At 47.0% G+C, this 20,911-nt stretch overlaps 1 protein-coding gene across 6 annotated transcripts in view; it reads left to right on the top strand.

Moving 5' to 3' along the window:
• Positions 1 to 20,724, top strand: part of LOC134063558 (striatin-like) — a 43,388-nt gene extending 22,664 nt beyond the window's left edge. The window contains exons 3-18 of one of the 6 annotated variants that reach the window (XM_062519130.1): positions 1,603 to 1,676; positions 3,487 to 3,565; positions 6,321 to 6,509; positions 9,106 to 9,241; positions 9,406 to 9,571; positions 11,105 to 11,212; positions 12,539 to 12,682; positions 13,104 to 13,237; positions 15,076 to 15,251; positions 15,449 to 15,496; positions 15,684 to 15,805; positions 16,060 to 16,227; positions 16,749 to 16,889; positions 17,832 to 17,933; positions 18,204 to 18,290; positions 19,305 to 20,724. In XM_062519130.1, the coding sequence (XP_062375114.1) occupies positions 1,603 to 1,676; positions 3,487 to 3,565; positions 6,321 to 6,509; positions 9,106 to 9,241; positions 9,406 to 9,571; positions 11,105 to 11,212; positions 12,539 to 12,682; positions 13,104 to 13,237; positions 15,076 to 15,251; positions 15,449 to 15,496; positions 15,684 to 15,805; positions 16,060 to 16,227; positions 16,749 to 16,889; positions 17,832 to 17,933; positions 18,204 to 18,290; positions 19,305 to 19,474 (2,044 nt within the window). In that variant the 3' untranslated portion in view covers positions 19,475 to 20,724. Of the gene's footprint in view, positions 1 to 1,602; positions 1,677 to 3,486; positions 3,566 to 6,320; positions 6,510 to 9,105; positions 9,242 to 9,405; positions 9,572 to 11,104; positions 11,213 to 12,538; positions 12,689 to 13,103; positions 13,238 to 15,075; positions 15,252 to 15,445; positions 15,497 to 15,683; positions 15,806 to 16,059; positions 16,228 to 16,748; positions 16,890 to 17,831; positions 17,934 to 18,203; positions 18,291 to 19,304 lie in introns of all 6 variants that reach the window. The other 5 variants (XM_062519129.1, XM_062519128.1, XM_062519127.1 and 2 more) reach the window with 5 other exon arrangements.
• Positions 20,725 to 20,911: the final 187 nt, after the last annotated feature.

Genomic DNA, 20,911 nt, shown 5'->3' with positions numbered 1-20,911 from the left:
TCAGACAGGCCTGTTGCTGAGCTGCTCCAAAGTGGCCCATATGGGGAATACACACACACACACACACACACACACACACACACACACACACACTGACAGAATCAGTGCATCCCTGGACATGTCGAACTTGTTGTTTAGCAAACAGGAGGTGACAGGGTTTTGGTTTCTAGCACATTTGCTAGTGTATCATATGGTGTTTTACCCGTAGATATTAAATAGAATAGAAGAATAGTTCAAGGTTTCTTTTGATGTTGTGTATTTTGATTTGTGTCCATGATCATCGCCTCCCTAGACGATACAGTAATTTCCTGTGTATAAGCCACATTGTGTATAAGCCGCAGGACAGTGTTTTATACAAGTTAAAAGAAAGAAAACCATATTAATCCCATATTAGCTGCCCCCGTGTATTAAACTCATAGCAGAAGAAATTTGGCTAAATCATTGTAGAGGCCTCAGCTAATAGTTGGGAAATTACGGTATGCAGCTTTTGGGTAGCTAGACAGCAGGTATTAGATATGCAGAATTTGTCAGTTCATTCATCATTCACAAGTCCGGTTGTGGTGTTGCAGCTCAATCTGGCGAGCCATCTGGTAGAGTGTAGAAATCTAAAGGTGACCGTATTTACATATATTTGGGTCAGATCCGTACAGTAGATCCTTATTCTTGCCAAACGCTTTGAGGGCTCATGCTGAGGCTGTCTGTAAGGTGTATGTTATGTCTAGTTTAAAATGCATCTGCAATTAAAATAAAATAAAATAAAAAAGGCCCATCAATGACAGTCAAATGTTAATGTTAAGTGCACATCCATCAAATGTGCCATTTATGTTAAGTGCACAACCATAAACTGCTGGCTGGCTGTATCCAGTTTTACCTCCTTATCGATGGAAGTGGGCTTGAGATCTCTGCTCTGCATTTGAGTTGCTTCAGTATTTAATGTTCCTTAGCAGGAGAGAGATTGCTATATTAAGGAAGAGCTTTTCAGTGGAAAGATTGCATTATGTTCAAGAGCCACACTGGCAGTTGAATGAGACCCTTTTCATAGTCCGTGTTTGTCCATATGTGTGTTTCCTGGTTGCAAGGAGAGCTCCCACACACCCACACAGCGCAGCCTATAAGGTGTGATGCCTTGGCTGATGTCAGGTTGCCTGGCAACATGTCCCTTGCTCACAGAAGCCCTGAAAGGAATTTTGGGTCATAGCGTGGAATGCAGGATACTCCCAAATTAGAAAAGGGAATTTAATTGTGAACGCGGCCATAGATAGCTGTTGCCTTCGCTCCATTTTTGCGCGTGGCCACATACCAGCTGTGCAGTGTATGACATTTGTAGTATGATATGGCACATCTCTCTCTCTCTCTCTCTCTCTCTCTCTCTCTCTCTCTCAGGGTAAAATAGGCTGGCTTCTCATTGTAGCAGCTGGTTTTTGCCTGCCCCCTCTTGCCATTATTCCCATGCACATGTGATATGTCTCATCTCAAAAAGGAATTTTTTTAACTAGCAGCTCTGACATTAAGCGGCCGTACGAATGTTCTGCTTGGTGCGCCGATACGCAGACGTGTTTGCACGGTCTTACTATGTGTGCTGTCTCCTCTGTTTCTTCTCAGGGCCAAGTATCACAAGCTAAAGTACGGCACTGAGCTGAATCAAGGCGACATGAAGCCTCCCAGCTACGACTCTGGTAAGACTGCACTGTTGTCACAGTCATGTGACCAATCCGCTGGAGCTATAAGTGCTGCTGTGTAAGAGTACATTTCACTTTTGTGCTCATGCGTGTATATGCCCACAAGGAACCTATGGCACGGTTATGCCCGTTTCAGTAAACACAATTGTCACTGTGCTTCTCATGGACTTGCATCCTGAAGCCACTCACAGTTTGTTTGTTTGTTTGTCTGTTTGTGTATTTATTTCTGTTAAAAGTGAAAACATTAGGCTGAGTGCTAAATTCAGACTTGTTACGGCGAGACTGAATGTCATTAAGTGGCGCAGGATTTAGGGGGGCTAAAACGATTTGAGATTCCGGTGCTTCAGTTGTAATTACATTTCAAACAGAACCTTGACTCCGCTGCCTACTACCGGTACTTCAACTTGTTCCCAGAAACTCCTAAAAAGCCTCAGTGGTATTATTGGTCTTCATTGAGATGCACAGTAATCCCCCACACACCCCCCTACACACACACACACAGCTGTCATTAGGGACATTCCCCTTATTAAGGCTCATCTGTATTCATGACGGCTGGATGGACTCCTGTAGGCGGCTCCCTTGAAGTGCTGATGAGGGAGACAGGATAGGTGTTTGAAGAGTTAGTGTGTGCATACGGGATAGCAGTGTGTGTGTGTGTGTGTGTGTGTGTATATGTGTGTGTGTGTGTGTGTGTGTGAGAGAGAGGAGGAGTGTGTGCGGGTTGATGGAGGTGATGGCTGGTGTGGTAGACAAGTGGATGTCACACGTGCCGCCATCACCCCTCCCCCAACCCTATCTCTCGCACACACACACACACACACACACACACACACACACACACACACACACACACACACACACACACACACACACACACACACACGAACCCCAGCACCTTCAGAGAGCAGGCATGACCTAGTTTGGGCACAGAGAGGGCAGCAGGCAGACACACCCGGCGCTGCCAACGCAACGTGTCGCAACACTTGGCCCAGACTCCTCAATTTCTGTGCAATTAGCGTCGCATCGCGCCGCGCCCGCTTCTGCGTTCACACTCGACTCCAGGCTCAGCACGACCCGGCTGTGGAGGTGTTATGGGCTCAGGCAGGACCAGCTGAGGTGTTGGGAGCAGGTGAAGGCCCGTCTGGTGAGCGAGGCCCAGTTCGTGTCCGAGTGTCTGGGTGCACCATGCAGACACCACACAGCCTTTTTGGGGGCACTCTCGATTTTGGGTGAATAATTCAGTGCCTGCATAATTCATTTGCCTGAATTGCCATGTTGGGAAATTTGGAGTGGTTTGGCCAGTGGCGAGTCTCTCACTTCAATTTCCTAAATGATAATGGGGCTGATTTTTTTTACATTCGAATAAAGATTTATGTTCTTAGAACAAGTGTAGCTGTTTCCTTTTTTCTTTGTTTCACTTTGTGACTGATGTTGTCTTTGTTACCTAAGATTAAATAATTAAGTCTGGACAATCTGCAATATACTGGTAACAACAGAGGACATCAGCTGTTATGAATTGTATGGCATGAGCTTAAAGTATGTTTACCACATCACATAGGAAGGAGACTGGAGCACACTGATCTCACTTGCAGTTTTATTGGTGCAAACAGACTAACGTTTCGACACTCTGAGTCCTACTGAGAAGCACCTGTGACGGCAGATGATTAGGATTGATTCGCAGGGTTCCTCATTTTAATATGTTTACAACATGTTTATATCAGCCTCATCTCATTCCACACACTGACCTCGCCTCTCTCTCTTTCTCTCTATCTATCTATCTATTTCTCTCTCTCGCTCTCTCCTACAGATGAGTGCAATGAAAACGAGGCTCCAAAGTCCCTGAACAACCAGCTGTCCTGGAAGCAGGGCCGCCAGCTCCTCAGGCAGTGAGTACTCCCCTTCCTTCCCTTAAGGTCTGTGTGCTCTCAGGCACCATCCCGGGTTCTAATGTCTGTTCTCGCAGGCACCATCCCGGGTTCTAAGGTCTGTTCTCGCAGGTACCATCCCGGGTTCTAAGGTCTGTTCTCGCAGGCACCATCCCGGGTTCTAAGGTCTGTGTGCTCTCAGGCACCTTCCCAGGTTCTAATGTCTGTTCTCTCAGGCACTATCCTGGGTCCTAAGGTCTGTTCTCTCAGGCATCATCCCGGGTTTAAGACGTGTGGCTCTGAGCTGTTTTAAGATTTGCAAATGGATCATTTGAAAATACATGTATGTGACAACAAGTGAACAGAAATGGCACAGAAATGTCCCTTGCTTTAGACTTTAGGTCAGTAGGGCCTTCTCAGGCCAGAAGTCGTAATGTCAGTACTCATAACTGAGAAATGGACAGTTGTCCATTTCTATATGTACAGGAATAGGCTTTTGCTGCCACACCACTTGTTTTGGTCCAGATATTTTGCTTGTGAATTGGTACTATCAGCTCTCTCTCACACTCAGCATCTTGCCCAAGCAGTTACTCCACACATGCTAGTCCCTCACGTGTGTGTGTGTGTGTGTGCTTTTGTATGTGCGTTTGTATGAGTGTGTGCACGTGTGTGAGTTTGTATGAGTGTGTGCATGCATACGTGTGTGTGTGTGTGTGTATGTGTGAGTTTGTATGAGTGTGTGCATGCATACGTGTGTGTGTGTGTGTGTGTGTGTGTGTGTGTGTGTGTGTGTGTGTGTGTGTGTGTGTGTGTGTGGTATGTGAAGAGGCTCTCTTGTTGTGTAAGAGCAGGAATGTGCGAGTGCGGATGGCCCATGTGCTGGTCAGCTGGTGAGCGCCACTGTGCCAAGCCTCTGCAGCTCCCTGCTGCTGGAGGGCTGAGGAAATGCACACGAGTGCATCATGTCAGAGGCACATATGTACACACACATGTGTACACACACACACACACACACACACACACACACCAACCAACAGTGTGTTGTTTGTGAAAGTCTGCTCTACATTCTTGAACCACACACTCACAATCTCTCACATACACACACACACACACACACACACACACACACACACACACACACACACACACACACACACACTCGATTTAACGGTTACCCTCCCTCTTCCATCTGTCGCTTGCTTCACTCCTCTCTATGAGTGTGGGGCCACAGCACTTTATTCATGAGCATGTGTCAAGTGACAGATCGATAGGGTGTGTGTGTGTGTGTGTGTGTGTGTGTCTCCGGCCCCCCTGCAGTCAGTGGGAGTTTCCGCTGCTCCGGAGCCTGCGGCCCAGTCACAGCACATCGGCCCGCACAGAGCCGCCATTGATCTGCCACACACACAAACACACACACACGGACACACACACACACACGCTCACAGGGCACAGCTGCACTCCCACAGACAACACACACATAACACACACACATACACAAACGTCATTCATTCAATCAGAATCTCGTTTTTCTCTCTCTCTCTCTCTCTTTCTCTCTCTGTCTTTCACATACTCATCCACAGATGCATGGACTTTCAAACAAATATACCCTTCAGACATACACAACACATCCAGCACACACACACACACACACACTTCACTTCACTAAGTCACCCTCGTTTAATCTGTTTCACTCTGTCTTTCACACACACCCACTCACAGATGCATGCACACATGCAAGTGAATATATCCATCATGACACACATATGCTCATGCATGCTTTCACATGTAGCGTAGCATAACATGGTCTTACTGCCCCTCACTTTCAGTCATGTTTAAATTCATGAACACACACACACACACACACACACACACTCCGTATATGAGTGTATATGAGACCTGCCCTAGAGTCAGATGTCATAGTCAGTGGCGAGTGTGTGTCTGTGTCTGACCGCTCAATATACTGTAGGCGACAGGGTCAGCATCTCTCTGATGATGTGTCAGCGATGGAGAACCTCAGTGTTCTCAGGCTTTGTGAGGGTGCAGCACTTTTTCATCAACCCCCCCCCCCCCCCCCCCCGTGTCATTGGGCCACGTCGAAAATATGCTTCTCAGCAGACGTTTGAATTGCAGTGATGATCTCATCAACATACATCAACACAAACACACACATACAGTGTACACACACACACACACACACACACACACACACACACACACACACACACACACACACACACACAAGATTGTATGCACACTTGGTGTAACAGAGTTTCCATACTGATTTCAGTTCTTAGTGGTTGAATTAGAATACAACATGTTTGAGCTGGAGGATTGCACCATACCATTGCAATTCGTCTCCCCAAACCTCAAAAGAAGCATCCAGCCTGAGCGCCGCATGCATTAAATTCCTGTCTGTATGACGGGACTCAGGAAAACACAAGAGCTGGTCTTGACTCGCTGCAGGAGCATTCCGCTCCCCATAGCTGGTGACACCAAGGAAAACAACTCCACCACCACACACTACAGGAACAGGAGTCTGTTCGTCACGCTGTGTGTGTGTGTTTGTGTGTGTTTGTTTGCGTTTGCGTTTGTGTGTGTGTGTGTTTACTGGAATGAATGTGTGTGTGTGTGTGTTTACTGGAGAGTGTGGGTGTGTGTATTTACTAGATAGTGTGTCTGTGTCGTGTTATAATTACTTATTTTCCCCTGATCCACTCTCATGATTCGCGCTGCTATATATTTCGTGTCTCACGGCGCCCCCTGTCTGCCGCTGCAGGTACCTGCAGGAGGTGGGCTACACGGACACCATCCTGGACGTGAAGTCCCAGCGCGTACGCGCCCTGCTGGGCCTAGCAGGAGACGGCAGCACCGGCGGCGCTGGAGAGGACCGAGGAGGTGACCGATCGGCACAGGAGCCCCTGGTCAACGGCACGGACACCAAGCCCAAGGGCGCCAGCACCGGCGGGTAAGTGACCTCCACCTGCCTGCCTTGTCAATCACATTGAGCTGAAGTACATGCAGTACCGCCATTTCTCAGCTATTAGCCGCAGCTTATACATAGATTTATTAGGTTAATACATGGGGGCAGTTAATATGGTATTGATAAGGGTTTTTGTTTCTTTTAACTTGCATAAAACACTGTCCTGCCGCTGCTACACAATGTGGATAATACACAGGAAATTACTGTAGCAGTACACTCTCAAACACAAAACACAAGACTTTTGCCTTTTTGGAAAGACCTAGAATACAGTCTGCCATGATAATTGTCTGGAGTGTTTTAGTAGTTTATGAGGATGCACATATTTCAAGTTCAGACTCACTTTATTTTGGAGCTAATTCCACCCCACGCCCTTTATGGAATGACATTACGTCATGTGCTATGATAAGGGTCTGATCAGTATTGGCCTCTCTCATTTCTCCAGGGACTACATTCAGTATTTATTCGGAGAGATTTATGAGTTCTGTGGCCATGCTCGTCCTGGTCACATGTACACGTGTGCAGAGAGTTTTTTTTAGAGTTGGATAAGGATACGGCAAATGGAATAGGGAGCTTCACCAGAGCCCTTGTAGGCAAGTCCCCCGGCCCCTACTCACCACCCATCTTGCAATGCACTTTGGATAGTTATCGGGCAGCTATTTCCCTATGTAAGTGAATGAGGAGGCATACAGGAGGTGGGGTTTAGGTGATTGCCATGGTGATCTGCTCTAACCCCATTGCATTTCTATGGAGGATTCTTGGAGTGTCGTGTCTCCTCATTAGAGGGTCTCTGGCTTCTCTCTGCAGGGGTCAGCAGTGGCCGTCAGTGCTGTTTATGTACAGCTGGTGTGGCCCACTTGGCCCTGTGGTAGAAAAGGCCAGCTTTAGAAACTAAAGATCCTCCTACCTCATACTGTTCATTAAAGCAGCTGACTCTAATTAGCACAACTTCAGCTGATTCCTGAAATCACTTGTGTTAGAGTAAGTGCCAGGTGCCGGGTCAACCAAGTCCTGGTAGGACTTTCACTTCCTGTTTTTTTTTTTTCCTGGAGTTTTGCACTTCTGGTGAGTGGGTGAGACATTTGGTCACTTTGTGGTTTCACTGCAGACACTGATGACTTGTGAGGTTGCTTAGTTGTGCTTATGGGTGAGAGGTTAAGCGGCCTGTTGAGGAAGCCCCATAATGACGGTATGGAGGTGAGGAATCCATGCCATGCAGGAGATTGGGCATCGCACCGTCACAGGCTTGTTTATTTAAAGCTCGGTCCTGATGCCATGGCTCTTGTACTGGATGAGCACAGTGCGCTGCTTCACTCTGTCCTGCTGATGGTATATGAGGACAAAGGGTGGAGTCTCGCGTCACAAGGTTACTGAGGGATGGTTGAGAATGACCGATCTGTCATTAATCAAGACCAGTGGCCAGTCAGTCGTGAGTCAGACGCTCTGCCTCATCCTGACCCCTGCGTATGATGTAACAATCATATGAGCAACAGTATATGAGGGTCAATTCAATTTCGTTTCAATAATGAAAATGGCCCAACTTGAGGGGCAGCACCAAGCATGCGTTTTAAAATATCACTGCACTCAATTGGATAACACTGCAAGCAATGTTTACTGACTGATTCCGGACTTTGACGCAATTGGATAACACTATGACCAATGCTTACTGACCGATTCCGGACTTCGATGTTGCAGTGCTGTCGTCATCTGTTTAGCTCGTCACTGGTCTGCCTAGATCAGACACACCGATGTAGATCGGCTCCAAGGGCATGAGTGACAAATCCAGATTGTGCTCCTGTGGGAGCTCTGGATTTCCAGTGTAAGCTATCCCGGCTCCTCAGCCACTGCGCTACCACCGCCCCGATGTAACAAATCACGGATAGTAAGTGTTGTCCATCTGTTTGCGGTCACTGACCACACATGCTTGTGTTGTAATTTACTGCTTTGAAAGGGAGTGAATTTACACTCCAGTAGGTAGAGATGTCTTCAGGGAATTGAATGCCGTGGCTTTAATGTCTTGCGCTTGCCACCCGAGGCCCAGGGGTTTAGTGGGAAGTGCGCTTTATTGCTTCATAAATCTCCTTTCATTTGCATCCCGGCCTGACTGGCACATCCCTCCGGGCTAAAGAGAGTGGAAACTGGAAAGGGAATATGATCAAAGTCCATCCTGACCGTACTTGCTCTCAGGTGTCCACTTGAGTGGACAGCCTAAATAGCCTACTAGAAAAGGTTGGCTGTTGTTTAATTTTCATTCAATGATCCGCACAACGCGTGTTTACTTAAGGAAAACAGTTTATGTAAGCTACCTGTAGGTTGTAAAAGGTCATGGGAATTTCATTAAGGGCCCTTAATAACCTGACTAATAGAAGGGTTAAGGACCGAAACTTTCAATAAATAAAGTTTTCAATAAATATTGCAAGCGAAACAGACAGTTCCATGGTTGTTACCTCGGGCCTTCTCCAACACACCTGTCCACGAGAGGTGTGCAAAAGTCCTTTGCTTGTTCGCTCCTTGAGAAGTCACAGGAGATTTTTGAAATGTTAGTGCAAATAGATTGTAACTCTGTACTCTCTCTGGCGCTCAGGAAAAGCCAGCTGTCAGACTCCAGTGCTGTGCTGGAGGCCTTCAAGTTCATCGAGAGCGCGGCTGCCGAGTTCAGCGACGAGGACGACGACGAGGACAGCGATGGGAAGGACCGGACCATCATGGACTCTGGCACGGTGAGCGCTGCTGCGTCCTGAGGGTTCTCTCTCTCTCTCTCTCACTCCCTTGCTTCTCTCTCTCTCTCTCTCTCTCTCTCTCTCTCTCTCTCTCTCTCTCTCTCTCTCTCTCTCTCTCTGTCTCACGCTCTTTGACCTGAGACTAACCTCCTCTCCCTCTTCAGATTGTGCGGAAGAAGCCGTCCTCCTCCCCGGCCATGTCTCCCTCCAAGGATGGCGGCGAGGACATGGACACAGAGGAGGCCCTGAAGGACTTCGACTTCCTGTCCAGCCCGGACGAGATGGACACGTCGCCCGACCTCAGGGGCTCGGGCGACGCCACGGAGTGGGGTGAGATGAGGCATCCGTGGGGCGTGGGGGTCAGAACAGCGGAACAGGCCAGGGATGTTACCTGTGATGATGAAAGAGGTGCCTTCTGTTCACTCATGATCACCTAGGATCAGTTCTAAGGCGGAGAGCCACTCGGTCCAGTTTTCGTTTGAACTGACTATGGATGTTCCGTGTGGATAAGATTCCGTGTGTGTGTGTGTGTGTATGTGTCTGTGTGTGTCTGTGGGTGGACGGTGATTTTGTATTTCAAACGTTTTAAAACGAAAATGGAATAGTGTGGATGTAGGTAAGGGAGGGACTCCATGGACCTCCATTGGCACCTTGCCTTTGCCTGATATACCAGAACACTAGAACCCAGTCCAGTCAGTGGTTTTGTTATGAAATTTGACAAAATTCTGCAAGACTATTTGTATTGTGCCCTGAACTGTCCACTGTCACTTTCAGTTTTTGGTAACTACCCTTAAGGTAGCCCTCAGCCTTCAAGACGCCTCCTTAGACCACCCACACTGTTGACATGACTTCAGTTTGACTGTCTGAAATCAAAATCTTTGGTGTTTATTCAATGACAGGCGACGGATGATGGTTCATTAATTCACGATCGGTCCATCTGTGGTGGCAGCTGTCTTCCATGACCCCATGTCACCTTGTTGTTGTGTCCAGTCTTCATTTGGTTTATTGCACTGTGTCCCCGTTTAATGTCTGAGTCCTCCGTGTTCAAGCCTGTGATTCCACCCACCGACATTCCTCTGTGTGTGTGTGCCCACGATCCGCCAAGCTCAAAAAAGGACAGATGTCAGGTCCCAGTGAGTCCACATCATAGACCTCACCGCCCTCTATATGAGAAAACCCTGTAGGCACAAACCTATAGGACCGGCAGCCAGCTCCACGTGCTCAAGAGGCCAGAGTTAAAAGTGAAATATCTGTAATACATTTTGATGCCCTGAAGTGGAAATGTATAACTCGAGCTCCACATTTTGAAGATACTAGGACATTTGCCATACTTCACAGAGACTATTCAAGCAGTGACTGCAGCTAGTATTATCTGCCACAGAAATATATGGCTACGTCATCCATAAAGTGAGTGACCCAGATATATAAATGAAAGTGAAGTAACAAACTGAAACCACGGAAACTAGAAGAAGTGGATGTAGTCATGAAAGCATAGTAAGTGAAATGCCTAAACTGAAAGAGAAATGCCTAAACTGAAAGAGAGAAATGCCTACACTGAAAGAAAAGATGGCATCACAGCTTGATGCCGCCTCATCATGACGGGTCATAAGTAGGAGGAAATTGCTTGTCGGATTCTAAATTGCTCTTTAAAGGACCAAAGTGCGTAGATGAGGTATATTGCATCCTGAATAGCCCCTCTCTCTCTCTTTCTTTCTTTCTCTCTCTCTCATTGTATCTCTCTCTATCCCTCTCTCTCTTGCTCTTTCTTTCTCTCTCTCTTTCTCCATCTCTCTCTCTCTCCATCTCTCTCTCTCTCCATCTCTCTCTCTCTGTGTCTGGGCTCGCTGTCTCCCCCTTGTGTAGAGAAAGAGGATCACCCTATGGGGGAAGCCTGGGACGTGGACCAGGGCTTGATAACCAAACTCAAGGAGCAGTACAGGAAAGAACGCAAGGGCAGAAAGGGGGTGAAGAGTAAGTTGTGCCCCAGGGGGTCCATTACGCCTCTCCTCTCTCTCTTCCTCACTTTCTCTCTTTTTTTTCTTTATCTGTCTTTCCTGCTGCAGAGCTGTATGAAAAATACATTGAAAAGAAAAGGCCCAGTATAGCCCGAGCATTCCCTCTCCTCCTCCCTCCACTCCTCACCACTCACCCAGATCTTCTATGCTGTCTGTCCCCAGAGCCCTGTGTGTGTGTGTGTATGTGTGTGTGCTATTTGACCTTTCTGTCCTGTGTTTTTCCGTTCCATCAGCTGTCCTTCATGTCTCATTGTAAGGTCTCTGTGTGTGTGTGTATGTGTTTTCTATTTCCAGGCATCTGTATACACTACTTTCACCTATTCTGCTTCTGACCTTGTGTGGCTATTTTCAGCTTTTGTTGCATAACTCTCCCTGCATTCCTCTACAACTTTGTCACATCTTTAACATGCTTCCCTCTTAATATCGAAGTTTCTTTCCTTATGGTGTTTTTCCACGGGGCTCTTAAGGGACAAATCTGGGCCGATCCATAACCAAGATTGGTCTCCAGACTCCTGCTAGTTTAGATTACATTACATTGCATTTAGCACACACTTTTTGTCCAACGTGATTTTACATATGTCAACTATATTACAAGGGACTACACTGTCTCCAGACAGTGGAAGGCCGGGGAGTTGAACCGACAACTTTCAGGCTTCTACATGCTAGCCCAGCTCCTTAACCACTACACTACCACCGCCCCTGTTTACTAGTCCAGTTCATTTCTTCCTGGGCCACACACACACGAAGATGGCACCTCTCTCTCTCTCCTCTCCAGCGTTGTTCAGTTGCTTTTCTCTTTTCTGTTAGCAGCTTTGCGTCCTCCTCCACCTTCACGCCTCCACCTTTCTTGTCTCTGGGGGTTGAAGTGCAGTTGGGCAGAGTGAATGGCTCTCTCACTGAGCACCCCGTTCCCCGTGCCCTTAGAACACTCTGCCATAATAACACGCCTCACTCTCTCTTTCTCGCCCTCTGAAATATGATGTTCACCTTTGCTGCTCTGACTCACTTCATTCTTATCTCTTCTTTTCTTCCTCCTTATTTGCACATGTGCTCTTAGAGGATTTCTTTTGCTCTTTCATTTATTCATTCATTCATTCATTCATTCATTCATTCATTCATTCATTCGTTCTTTCTGTGTTGCTGTGCTGCTGCTATCGCCGGTGGGAGCTGGCTGTGTCCTGCTGCTGCTGCTCTCTAGTGGAGCTAAAATCACGCCTTCGTGATTAGCCGTTACTGACTTCCTGTTATGTCATGTCCTGTCCCGTCCCGTCCCCCACCCCAGGGCCCAACCGCTCCAAGCTGCAGGACATGCTGGCCAACCTGCGGGACACGGAGGAGCCGCCCCCCCTCCAGCCCCCCGTCACCCCTCCCTCACGGCCCAGCGTCCCGCGGATCAGCGAGCACGACGCCGGCCGCCCGGACGAAGGTAAAGGTAACGGTCGGCATGAACTCCCTTCACCTTTTGACCTTTAACCTTTTAACATCAATCTGTGGCCAACGGATGCGAAATAGCCATGTTCGCTGAAGTCACATTTACAATACTCTCACATTTATGTTTTCACTGTGCTCTGTCCGTGTAAAGTAAAGTCTTATGTGTGAAGCGCTTTCGGTTGCACTTGTGCACGTTAAAATGCGCTATACAAATAAACATTACTTACTTGCTTGCCACCTTTAAAAGACACTCATTCACACTTACACGCTCACTGATACTTGCACACTCTCTCACACTCACTCATTCTCTCATATCACTCATTCTCACAGACACACACACACACACACACACACACACAGTCAGCTTGGTGTGCGCTGTTCCTGTTGACCCCTCTCCTCTGTGCTCCCCGCTGCAGTGGAGCTGACCTTCCCCCCCACCTCAGGGAAGTCCTTCATCATGGGGACGGACGAGCCCAGCGAGAGCGAGCTGGGCCTCGGGGAGCTGGCAGGACTCACGGTGGCCAACGAGGCCGACAACCTCACCTACGACGTGAGTACTCACCTGTGCAGAAAGGCCGGGGGTCTGAAAGGGAAAGGGACTGGCGAGGGTGTATGGGAAGTTGCTCAAGATTCAAGATTCAAGATCAATTACTGCTGTTAGCTGTAGTGGCAGCGAACAGATGGGCTCAGTATATTTGTGAGGCTGTATCCGCCTTATTCATGAACCCTGAAATCCGTCTCGTTTTCATCTTCTGTCCATTATGTATACATTGTAACTTAGTGCAGTCTCAACAGGCTAGAATATGCTTCAACTTTTATTTATTTAAAAATATTGAAATAATGCACTCAATACAGGCATTCTACATACAGTACATAATGACTGAGAGAAAAATATGACGGTTTGCATTTACACGGCTTAGGATAGGACAAGCACCATCTACCGCCAATAAATACAATGCAGCTTCAGCCAGAAATAGAACACAGTATTTCTGAATACTGAGGCGTCAAGGCGACGGCCATTATTGTCTGGAGAATATCATGGATAGTGTGTGTGTGGTGTCTTGAAATCAGTGCGTGTGTGTGTGTGTGTGGTGTCTTGAAAGGTTTGTACTCTAAATGATGCCCTTTGCAGTGTTATTTTGATAGTATTACATTTATTATTTGAATCTCTTCACTTGTCATTTTTTTCCCAAGAAGAGTCCCTCTGGCGGGATGCTAATTTAATTTCTTATCTGCTGCTAATTAAAGGAAATGGTTCCTTAATTAAACCCAGATGAACTGCAGAGACTTAAAGTCCTCAATTAGACTAGCTGCTCTCAGCCCTCCACTGCTTCCAATGTGTTGGATTAGCTATTCAATATAATGACTCAAATACCTTTTAATTTCAGAAATCATTGAATTATAATTATAGAATTAAATAACTATAATTCTATGCTAAGCTTGTGCTTCAGACATTCTGTATTGTCCATAATCAGCATCAGAAGCCAAGGCCTAATAATCTACAATGCCGTTGCGTTGCCAGAAATCAATGGCGTCCCTTTGTTGTAAGCAGGCCAGATTTGAATGAGGGTAATTACCCTGCATTGGCAACTGACTCTGGCAACCAAGCAGGTCACACGATACGCAGAAAGGCCTCATCAGAGCGGAGTGGGGTTGGTCATTAGTTTCCCATTAGGTCTGGGCTCCTGTAAGTGTGTGTGTGTGTGTGTGTGTGTGTGTGTGTGTGTTTGAGTGGAGAGAGATGTAGGAATCTTTTTTAACCATTAAGAAGTGCTCTTAAATTATGTAAGGAGGGTGGGGTGGGGGGGTAGATGCAGAGCAAATATCATTATGCACAGCCCATTACAGGAATATCTCTGGAAATGAGGTTTGTGTGTAGTGGTTGATTTGGCAAAGGCAGCTGATGTTCATATTACTGGAAGTTAATGCAGCACCATTACGGAGTAGTCATTTCCCCAGCCGAGCCGAGGAGATAAACAAGACAACACTATGCTGGGCTTTGCACTGACAGAACTGAACACATAAACCGGAGTTATACGAGAGAAGTTGCTTTGAAAGAGTGAAAATCAAAGTTTAAAGGGGATCATGAACATGCCCTCAGAGTGTAGTGTTCTAGCTGGCCTGGCAGATATAGTTGTTGGCTGCAACAACTCGTGCTAAGTAGAACCATTGTTTAAAATGTTTCAGTACCGACAATGCTCTCTCGGCACTTACAGTTTTGCTTACAGTTCAGAATACAGTTTTGTATAAATTTCAGCCCCTGTGTGCGGTCTCTACTTTTCCACTACCTTCCGTACCGACAGTACTTGGTGACCTCGAGAAACCGAAATCGCCGAAATTCTTCTTTAAGCTCATCTTTTTTTCTTCTTCTTTTTAATCCACCTATAGATCGCCAACAATAAGGATGCCTTGCGGAAGACGTGGAACCCCAAGTTCACCCTGCGCAGCCACTTTGACGCCATCAGAGGCCTAGCCTTCCACCCGGTAGAACCGGTTCTGGTCACAGCGTCTGAGGACCACACGCTCAAAATGTGGAACCTCCAGAAAACGGCACCCGTCAAGAAGTAAGTGCTGCTCACAAGACCTGCACAGCCTTACACTGACAAAACAACACACACACACACACACACACACACACACACACACACACACCTTGATACTAACATGTACTGTGTGTGTCTGTTGTAATTTAAACATAAAAAAATGTTTTAAAAGTTCTGCATAAACTCACTCTCTAAAACCCGGTCCTCCCTCCCAGCAGGAGTGCCTCATTGGATGTGGAGCCCATCTACACGTTTAGGGCCCACCGGTATGTACTCTCTCCGGCCAGATGGACGATTAACGTCCCTTATATTACCAGTACCACTCCTAATGGAACTGAGGCTATGCTCCGTTAACTAGAGGCAGAGGCTATTCGTTCTCCATGACTTCCTTAGGAAGGCCTAAACGGAGAACGGCCATAAGGGCTTTGAGTGACATGTGTTGTCTGTGTTCAGGGGTGCGGTGTTGTGCGTGGTGATGAGCAGTAATGGAGACCAGTGTTTCAGTGGAGGCCTGGACGGCACCATCCAGAGCTGGAACACCCCCAGCCCCACCATCGACCCCTACGACTCTTACGGTCCGTACACGATTCTCACCCCACCGCTAACTCACCTCTATTATTTACTATTATTACATTATTTGTTATTTTATTATAGCTTATTCAAATAAATATAAGATTATTATTATTTACTTTTTGCAGAATTATTTGTCATTTTTTACTGTCCAATACTACAGGGACATTGTTTTTTTGTTTGTGTGTTTGAGATGATCATGTATGGCATTGGTGATAGTGGCTGTTAAAATGAACAAGTGTGCATTGTGTTGTTGTAGAGCCCTCCGTCCTGCGGGGGGCGCTGAGTGGCCACACAGACGCGGTGTGGGGATTGGTGTACAGCAGCGCTCACCAGCGCCTGCTCTCCTGCTCGGCCGACGGCACTGTGCGCCTCTGGAACGCCTCCAACATCAGCCCCCCCCTGGCCGTCTTCAACGAGGACAAGGGTGAGCGGGGAGGGGGGCCTCACTTACTCCACCAGCTAACTTTACATTACATTAGGCTAACGCTTTTTTAGTCAAAGCGACTTACAGCATGGTCTTCAACAACAACTTCTGACTGACTGACCTGAAAAAGGGACCATGCTTGTGTTAACGATAGAAGAAACATTTGTTTTTCAGTTTAGATGGTGATTTTTTTTGGTAGTTTATATAGTTTAATATAATTTTTAATAAATGTAATACAGTTTTGGTTTTAGCTTTTTTGTGCGTGTCAAATTTCCCCTAGCTACTCTGGCTACTCTGATGAAGGCCTAGCGCCGATATGTCAGCACACCAGCCAATAAAGTAGTGATCCTATAAAGCAGCAGTGTTGGTTGCGCTTTTCCCCTTCAAATTTCCATTAGCTGAAACTGTAGCTAAAGCTAAACTCCCTTCTCTCAAGATCTTAAGATTGGGCATCTTCATGTGCACGATCTCGTTGCCTGATCTTGTGCGTCCTCACGTGTGTGATCCGGTTCTCCCCTCAGAGCTGGGCATCCCATCCTCCGTGGACCTGGTGTGCAGTGACCCGGCCCACATGGTGACCTCCTTCAGCAACGGCCGACTGGGCCTCTTCAACATGGAGACCCGCCAGCTGGTGCTGAACCTGGAGTCCACAGTGGAGCCAGGTAGGCTCAACCTCCACATCCACCTCCACCTCCACCTCAACCCATCAGCACCCACTACACAGTCAGAGTAGTAGCCCACATAGCAGATGGCCTGTTTGATTGAAGTGTTGATGTGTTGATGCAGCAACTAGACAGGGTTGGTGTGTTGGTCATGGAGTGGTGTGTTGTTGTGAAAGAGGAGAGCAAGCTGCTACAGTGTTACATGTGTCTGGATGATATCCAATAATATCATATGGCCATGAATGAGACGGGAAGCCTGTTATATTACTGGGAAGAAGCATAGCATCACAGTCTAGTGGGACCAGTTCATAGTGGGCCTTACAGAGAGCACTGTTGCTCAAATAGTAGTTATATCACTACTGGTGCATCTGTTTTCATATCAAATCATTTAGTCACATGAGTGGCGGTCTTAAAGCAACACTAAAGAGTTTTTTTGTACCTTAAAGTAATGTTCCCAAAATCATTTCAGTGGTTCATCAACTCGTAACAGGGTGAATGGCACTTTTGTATGCACTTCGTGGCCCTATCGGCTATAGTCGCACTATGTAAGTTTACCAGATCAGGTAGCGGTTTTATAGTACGATGGAATGAGATGTAAGAATAAGAAACTACAAATTTGACTTGCTTCGATGTCGCAGTACATCATACTTTCATAAAATCATGCAACATGCTCTACCTTGTCTGTGGACATTGTTACTGTATTTGCTGGATAAACAAATAGCGTTCGTGCAACAGAGGAAAAGTGCTTTAGTGTTGCTTTTACCTGTTTGAATAAGTTGTTGCCATAGGTTACGAGGGGAAAAATGTTTAAGGTGTACCGTACACATCAGTAAATTTATACTCTCTTGCCCCGTAGGTCTTTTAGGGGCTCTTTTATTTACATCGTAAACGCCGTGTGTGAGGGAGATTTACTGACGGGGCGTGTCTTTGAATATCCCTCAGGTTCTCTCTGTCAGATCAATAAAGTGCTGAGTCACCCCACCCTGCCCATCACCATCACCGCCCAGGAGGACCGCCACATCAAGTTCTACGACAACAACACAGGTACACACACACACACACACACACACACACACACACACACACACACACACAGAGAGAGAGAGACACTCAGAGACACACATAGAGAGAAACACACTAACACAGTGAGACACACAGAGAAACGCAAACCCACACGCACACACACACAGACACCCCTGTTGGGCTGCCTCTCAGAACAGCCACCGCAGATGCAGACACTTTAGCGACGTGTCCCATTAAAAGCCCATCATGGCTGATCATATTTGTTCTGCTCCATCTTGTGTGTCCCCACAGGGAAGCTGATCCACGCCATGGTGGCCCATTTGGACTCCGTCACCAGCCTAGCTGTGGATCCGAATGGACTGTATCTGATGTCGGGAAGTGAGTGCCAAGCCATTAGAAATGATTTGCCTCTGGAGAATATTGTTGTAGGCCTTCAAGTTTAGAGTGTCGGCCACCGAAGTGGATTATCGTATTGAATCAAAATCTCCTGTATCATACTGCAGTTTTTAACTGTGAACAGCAGGGAGTGCTGTTGGCACCTAAGGAGTTTTACATTAGACCTGCAGAGAGGCAGTTACCTTTGATGCATGTTGCCCACATCTGGTCCTAGAGAGAAGGGATTATGTGTTGAGTGTTAATGCCTTTTTTAAAGTGCCCATGAGCCCAGACTGTCTAAATCCCCTCCGTCCTGTTGAGTCACTGCAAAAATTCAAATGTGGCTTTTTGAACTTAAAGATGAACTATGCAAGTTTTTGTTTAGTTTAATTTGACTAGCGCCTGTGAGTGGAAAAAACACGCTTGCAAGTGTGTGTGACCGGGCTGGTGGCACTGACTAACAGAAAGTCTCGCAGCTAAAGCTGTGGAGGAAGCTCTGCAGAGAAACCCTGAAGCGTTAAACGAGAAAACAGAGAAGGAATAACCAAACCTGCATAGTTCCTCTCTAACCAAACCTGCATAGTTCCTCTCTAATGTGCAAATAAATCCTCATACAATTTTGTTGGGAAAATGAGGCCCAAGCCCAAATACTTTATTTTCCTCACATAAAGCATGTAGTATTTAGATTTAAGAAGATTCTAATCCAAAGCACTCTATCAGACCTGCGTGAATGGCTCCTCAAGGTCCTTTGGCTGCCTGGTCAGCGTTGGCACAGTGCACAGCGCTGTCCCGGCCTCATCACTGGGAGACCGAACTCTCAATTATTCCAGCCAGCAATATATGGAAATGGGGTGGCTGGGTAGAGCTGAAATATCAACAACCTTCCCCCAAAATCACAGACTGCATCTCTGTGTGTTCTTGTGATTGCTTAGTGGTAAGAAAAGCGCCTGATGTGTTTAGCTTCCACTGATGGTTTCTCCCGCGCTGCTGCGTCTCTCTCCCCCCTCCCCTTTGCAGGCCACGACTGCTCCATCCGCCTGTGGAGCCTGGAGAACAAGACGTGCATCCAGGAGTTCACCGCCCACCGCAAGAAGTTCGAGGAGTCCATCCACGACGTGGCGTTCCACCCCACCAAGTGCTTCATCGCCAGCGCCGGGGCCGACGCTCTCGCCAAGGTCTTCGTATGACCTGGGAGCTGGGACTCCGCCTCCGACTCCGCCTCGATGAGTCCGGAACCCCCGAACGCAAAGTCACCTCAGGACACGCCCCTACATCGGGGAAGGGGTCAGATTGGCTGGTGGGGGGCAGAGCCATGATGACACCCCCCACCCCTCCACCCCCTCACCCCCCCATACCTCTCTGTGCCCCTTTCTAAGTATTTTTTTTTTCTCTCGTTGTTGTTTTTCTCTTGTCTGGCTTTCTCCCTGGACTCCCTGGACACTGCAGCTCTGAGCTGGGACTTCCGTGGGAAGCTGGCGAGGAAGGGAGCAGAGGAGATGGAGGGAGAAGCGGGACAGAACATGGGGACATGGGGAAGGGGGGGGCGAGGGGGAGTTGAAAAGCTGGCCCGTTTACAAAGCAAACTCTCTGCCCCCCCCCAAATAACCCCCTGTACACTTGCATACATACACACATATAGGCAGGCAAACACTTGTCTGTTCGTCTGCAGTTGTTGGACGACGTCCAGCGCTCAGTGCTTGATGACCACCTGCTGTGGCAGTAAGCAGACTTGAGGACCTTTGCGGGCAGGAAATCCTCCTGGAGAAATGAGGGATTGATTGGTTCGGTCTAGCTGGTCGATTAGACCGAACCCGACATACAGCCACCAAACCCACAGCGCCTCTCCCAGAGACTCCGGAGCAACAGAACTTGTTCTTTTCTTGTTTTTGTTTTTTGTTTGTTTTTGTTTCATCGAGGCGAGGTCCGCGTCATGTTGCCATGGCGTTGATGTATTTACAGGCTCCCCCCCGACCACCATTACGGAAGCCGTCAGCTTCTGTCGGTTTCCGGGTCCCACATAGCTGGTCTTAACCTTTACTTTTAAAACAGTGATTGACTAATGTGCCTTTGCTGCAAAAAAGGTCTTGAAATGTTCTTTTATCAAGCATTTTCTGATGGGGGTTGTCCACAAATTGTGGAACAAAGTGGTCTCTATTTTAATTTCATTGGATGTAAAATTAAAAATACTTATAATAAACAAATATATAAATATAAATATATATATAAATATATATATTCAGTCTTAAACCTTAAATTTCAGTCAGAATTTTGAGTGCTCTTTTTGATACATTGTGGAAGTGTGTGTTGTATGCAGTGAATAGCAATGCTGGCAGTTTTAGAGATACTGTACCTAAAAGTAAACATTTCCTGTTGTCCAAAAAATTACTGGCTTAAATTTGAAACCTTCAAATAAAAGAGGTCTTCAACTGCAAACTGACATTGTAGCATCTCAACCCTTTCATTTCAAATAAATAGGTCATTTGCAGCTATCCTTCGGCTGAGGAGCAGCTGGTACGTCTGCTATTTTGAGCTCTGGTGAGCAATAGGTGTAATGTTGTAAACAGGTAAACAAGTCCAAAATGCTCATCTCAGCATCCACCACTGTAAAATATGCTTTGAATGAA

This window comes from Sardina pilchardus, chromosome 18 (assembly GCF_963854185.1).
Source record: "Sardina pilchardus chromosome 18, fSarPil1.1, whole genome shotgun sequence".
NCBI classification, from domain to species: domain Eukaryota; kingdom Metazoa; phylum Chordata; class Actinopteri; order Clupeiformes; family Clupeidae; genus Sardina; species Sardina pilchardus.
This window is presented reverse-complemented; position numbering and strand designations above follow the sequence as displayed.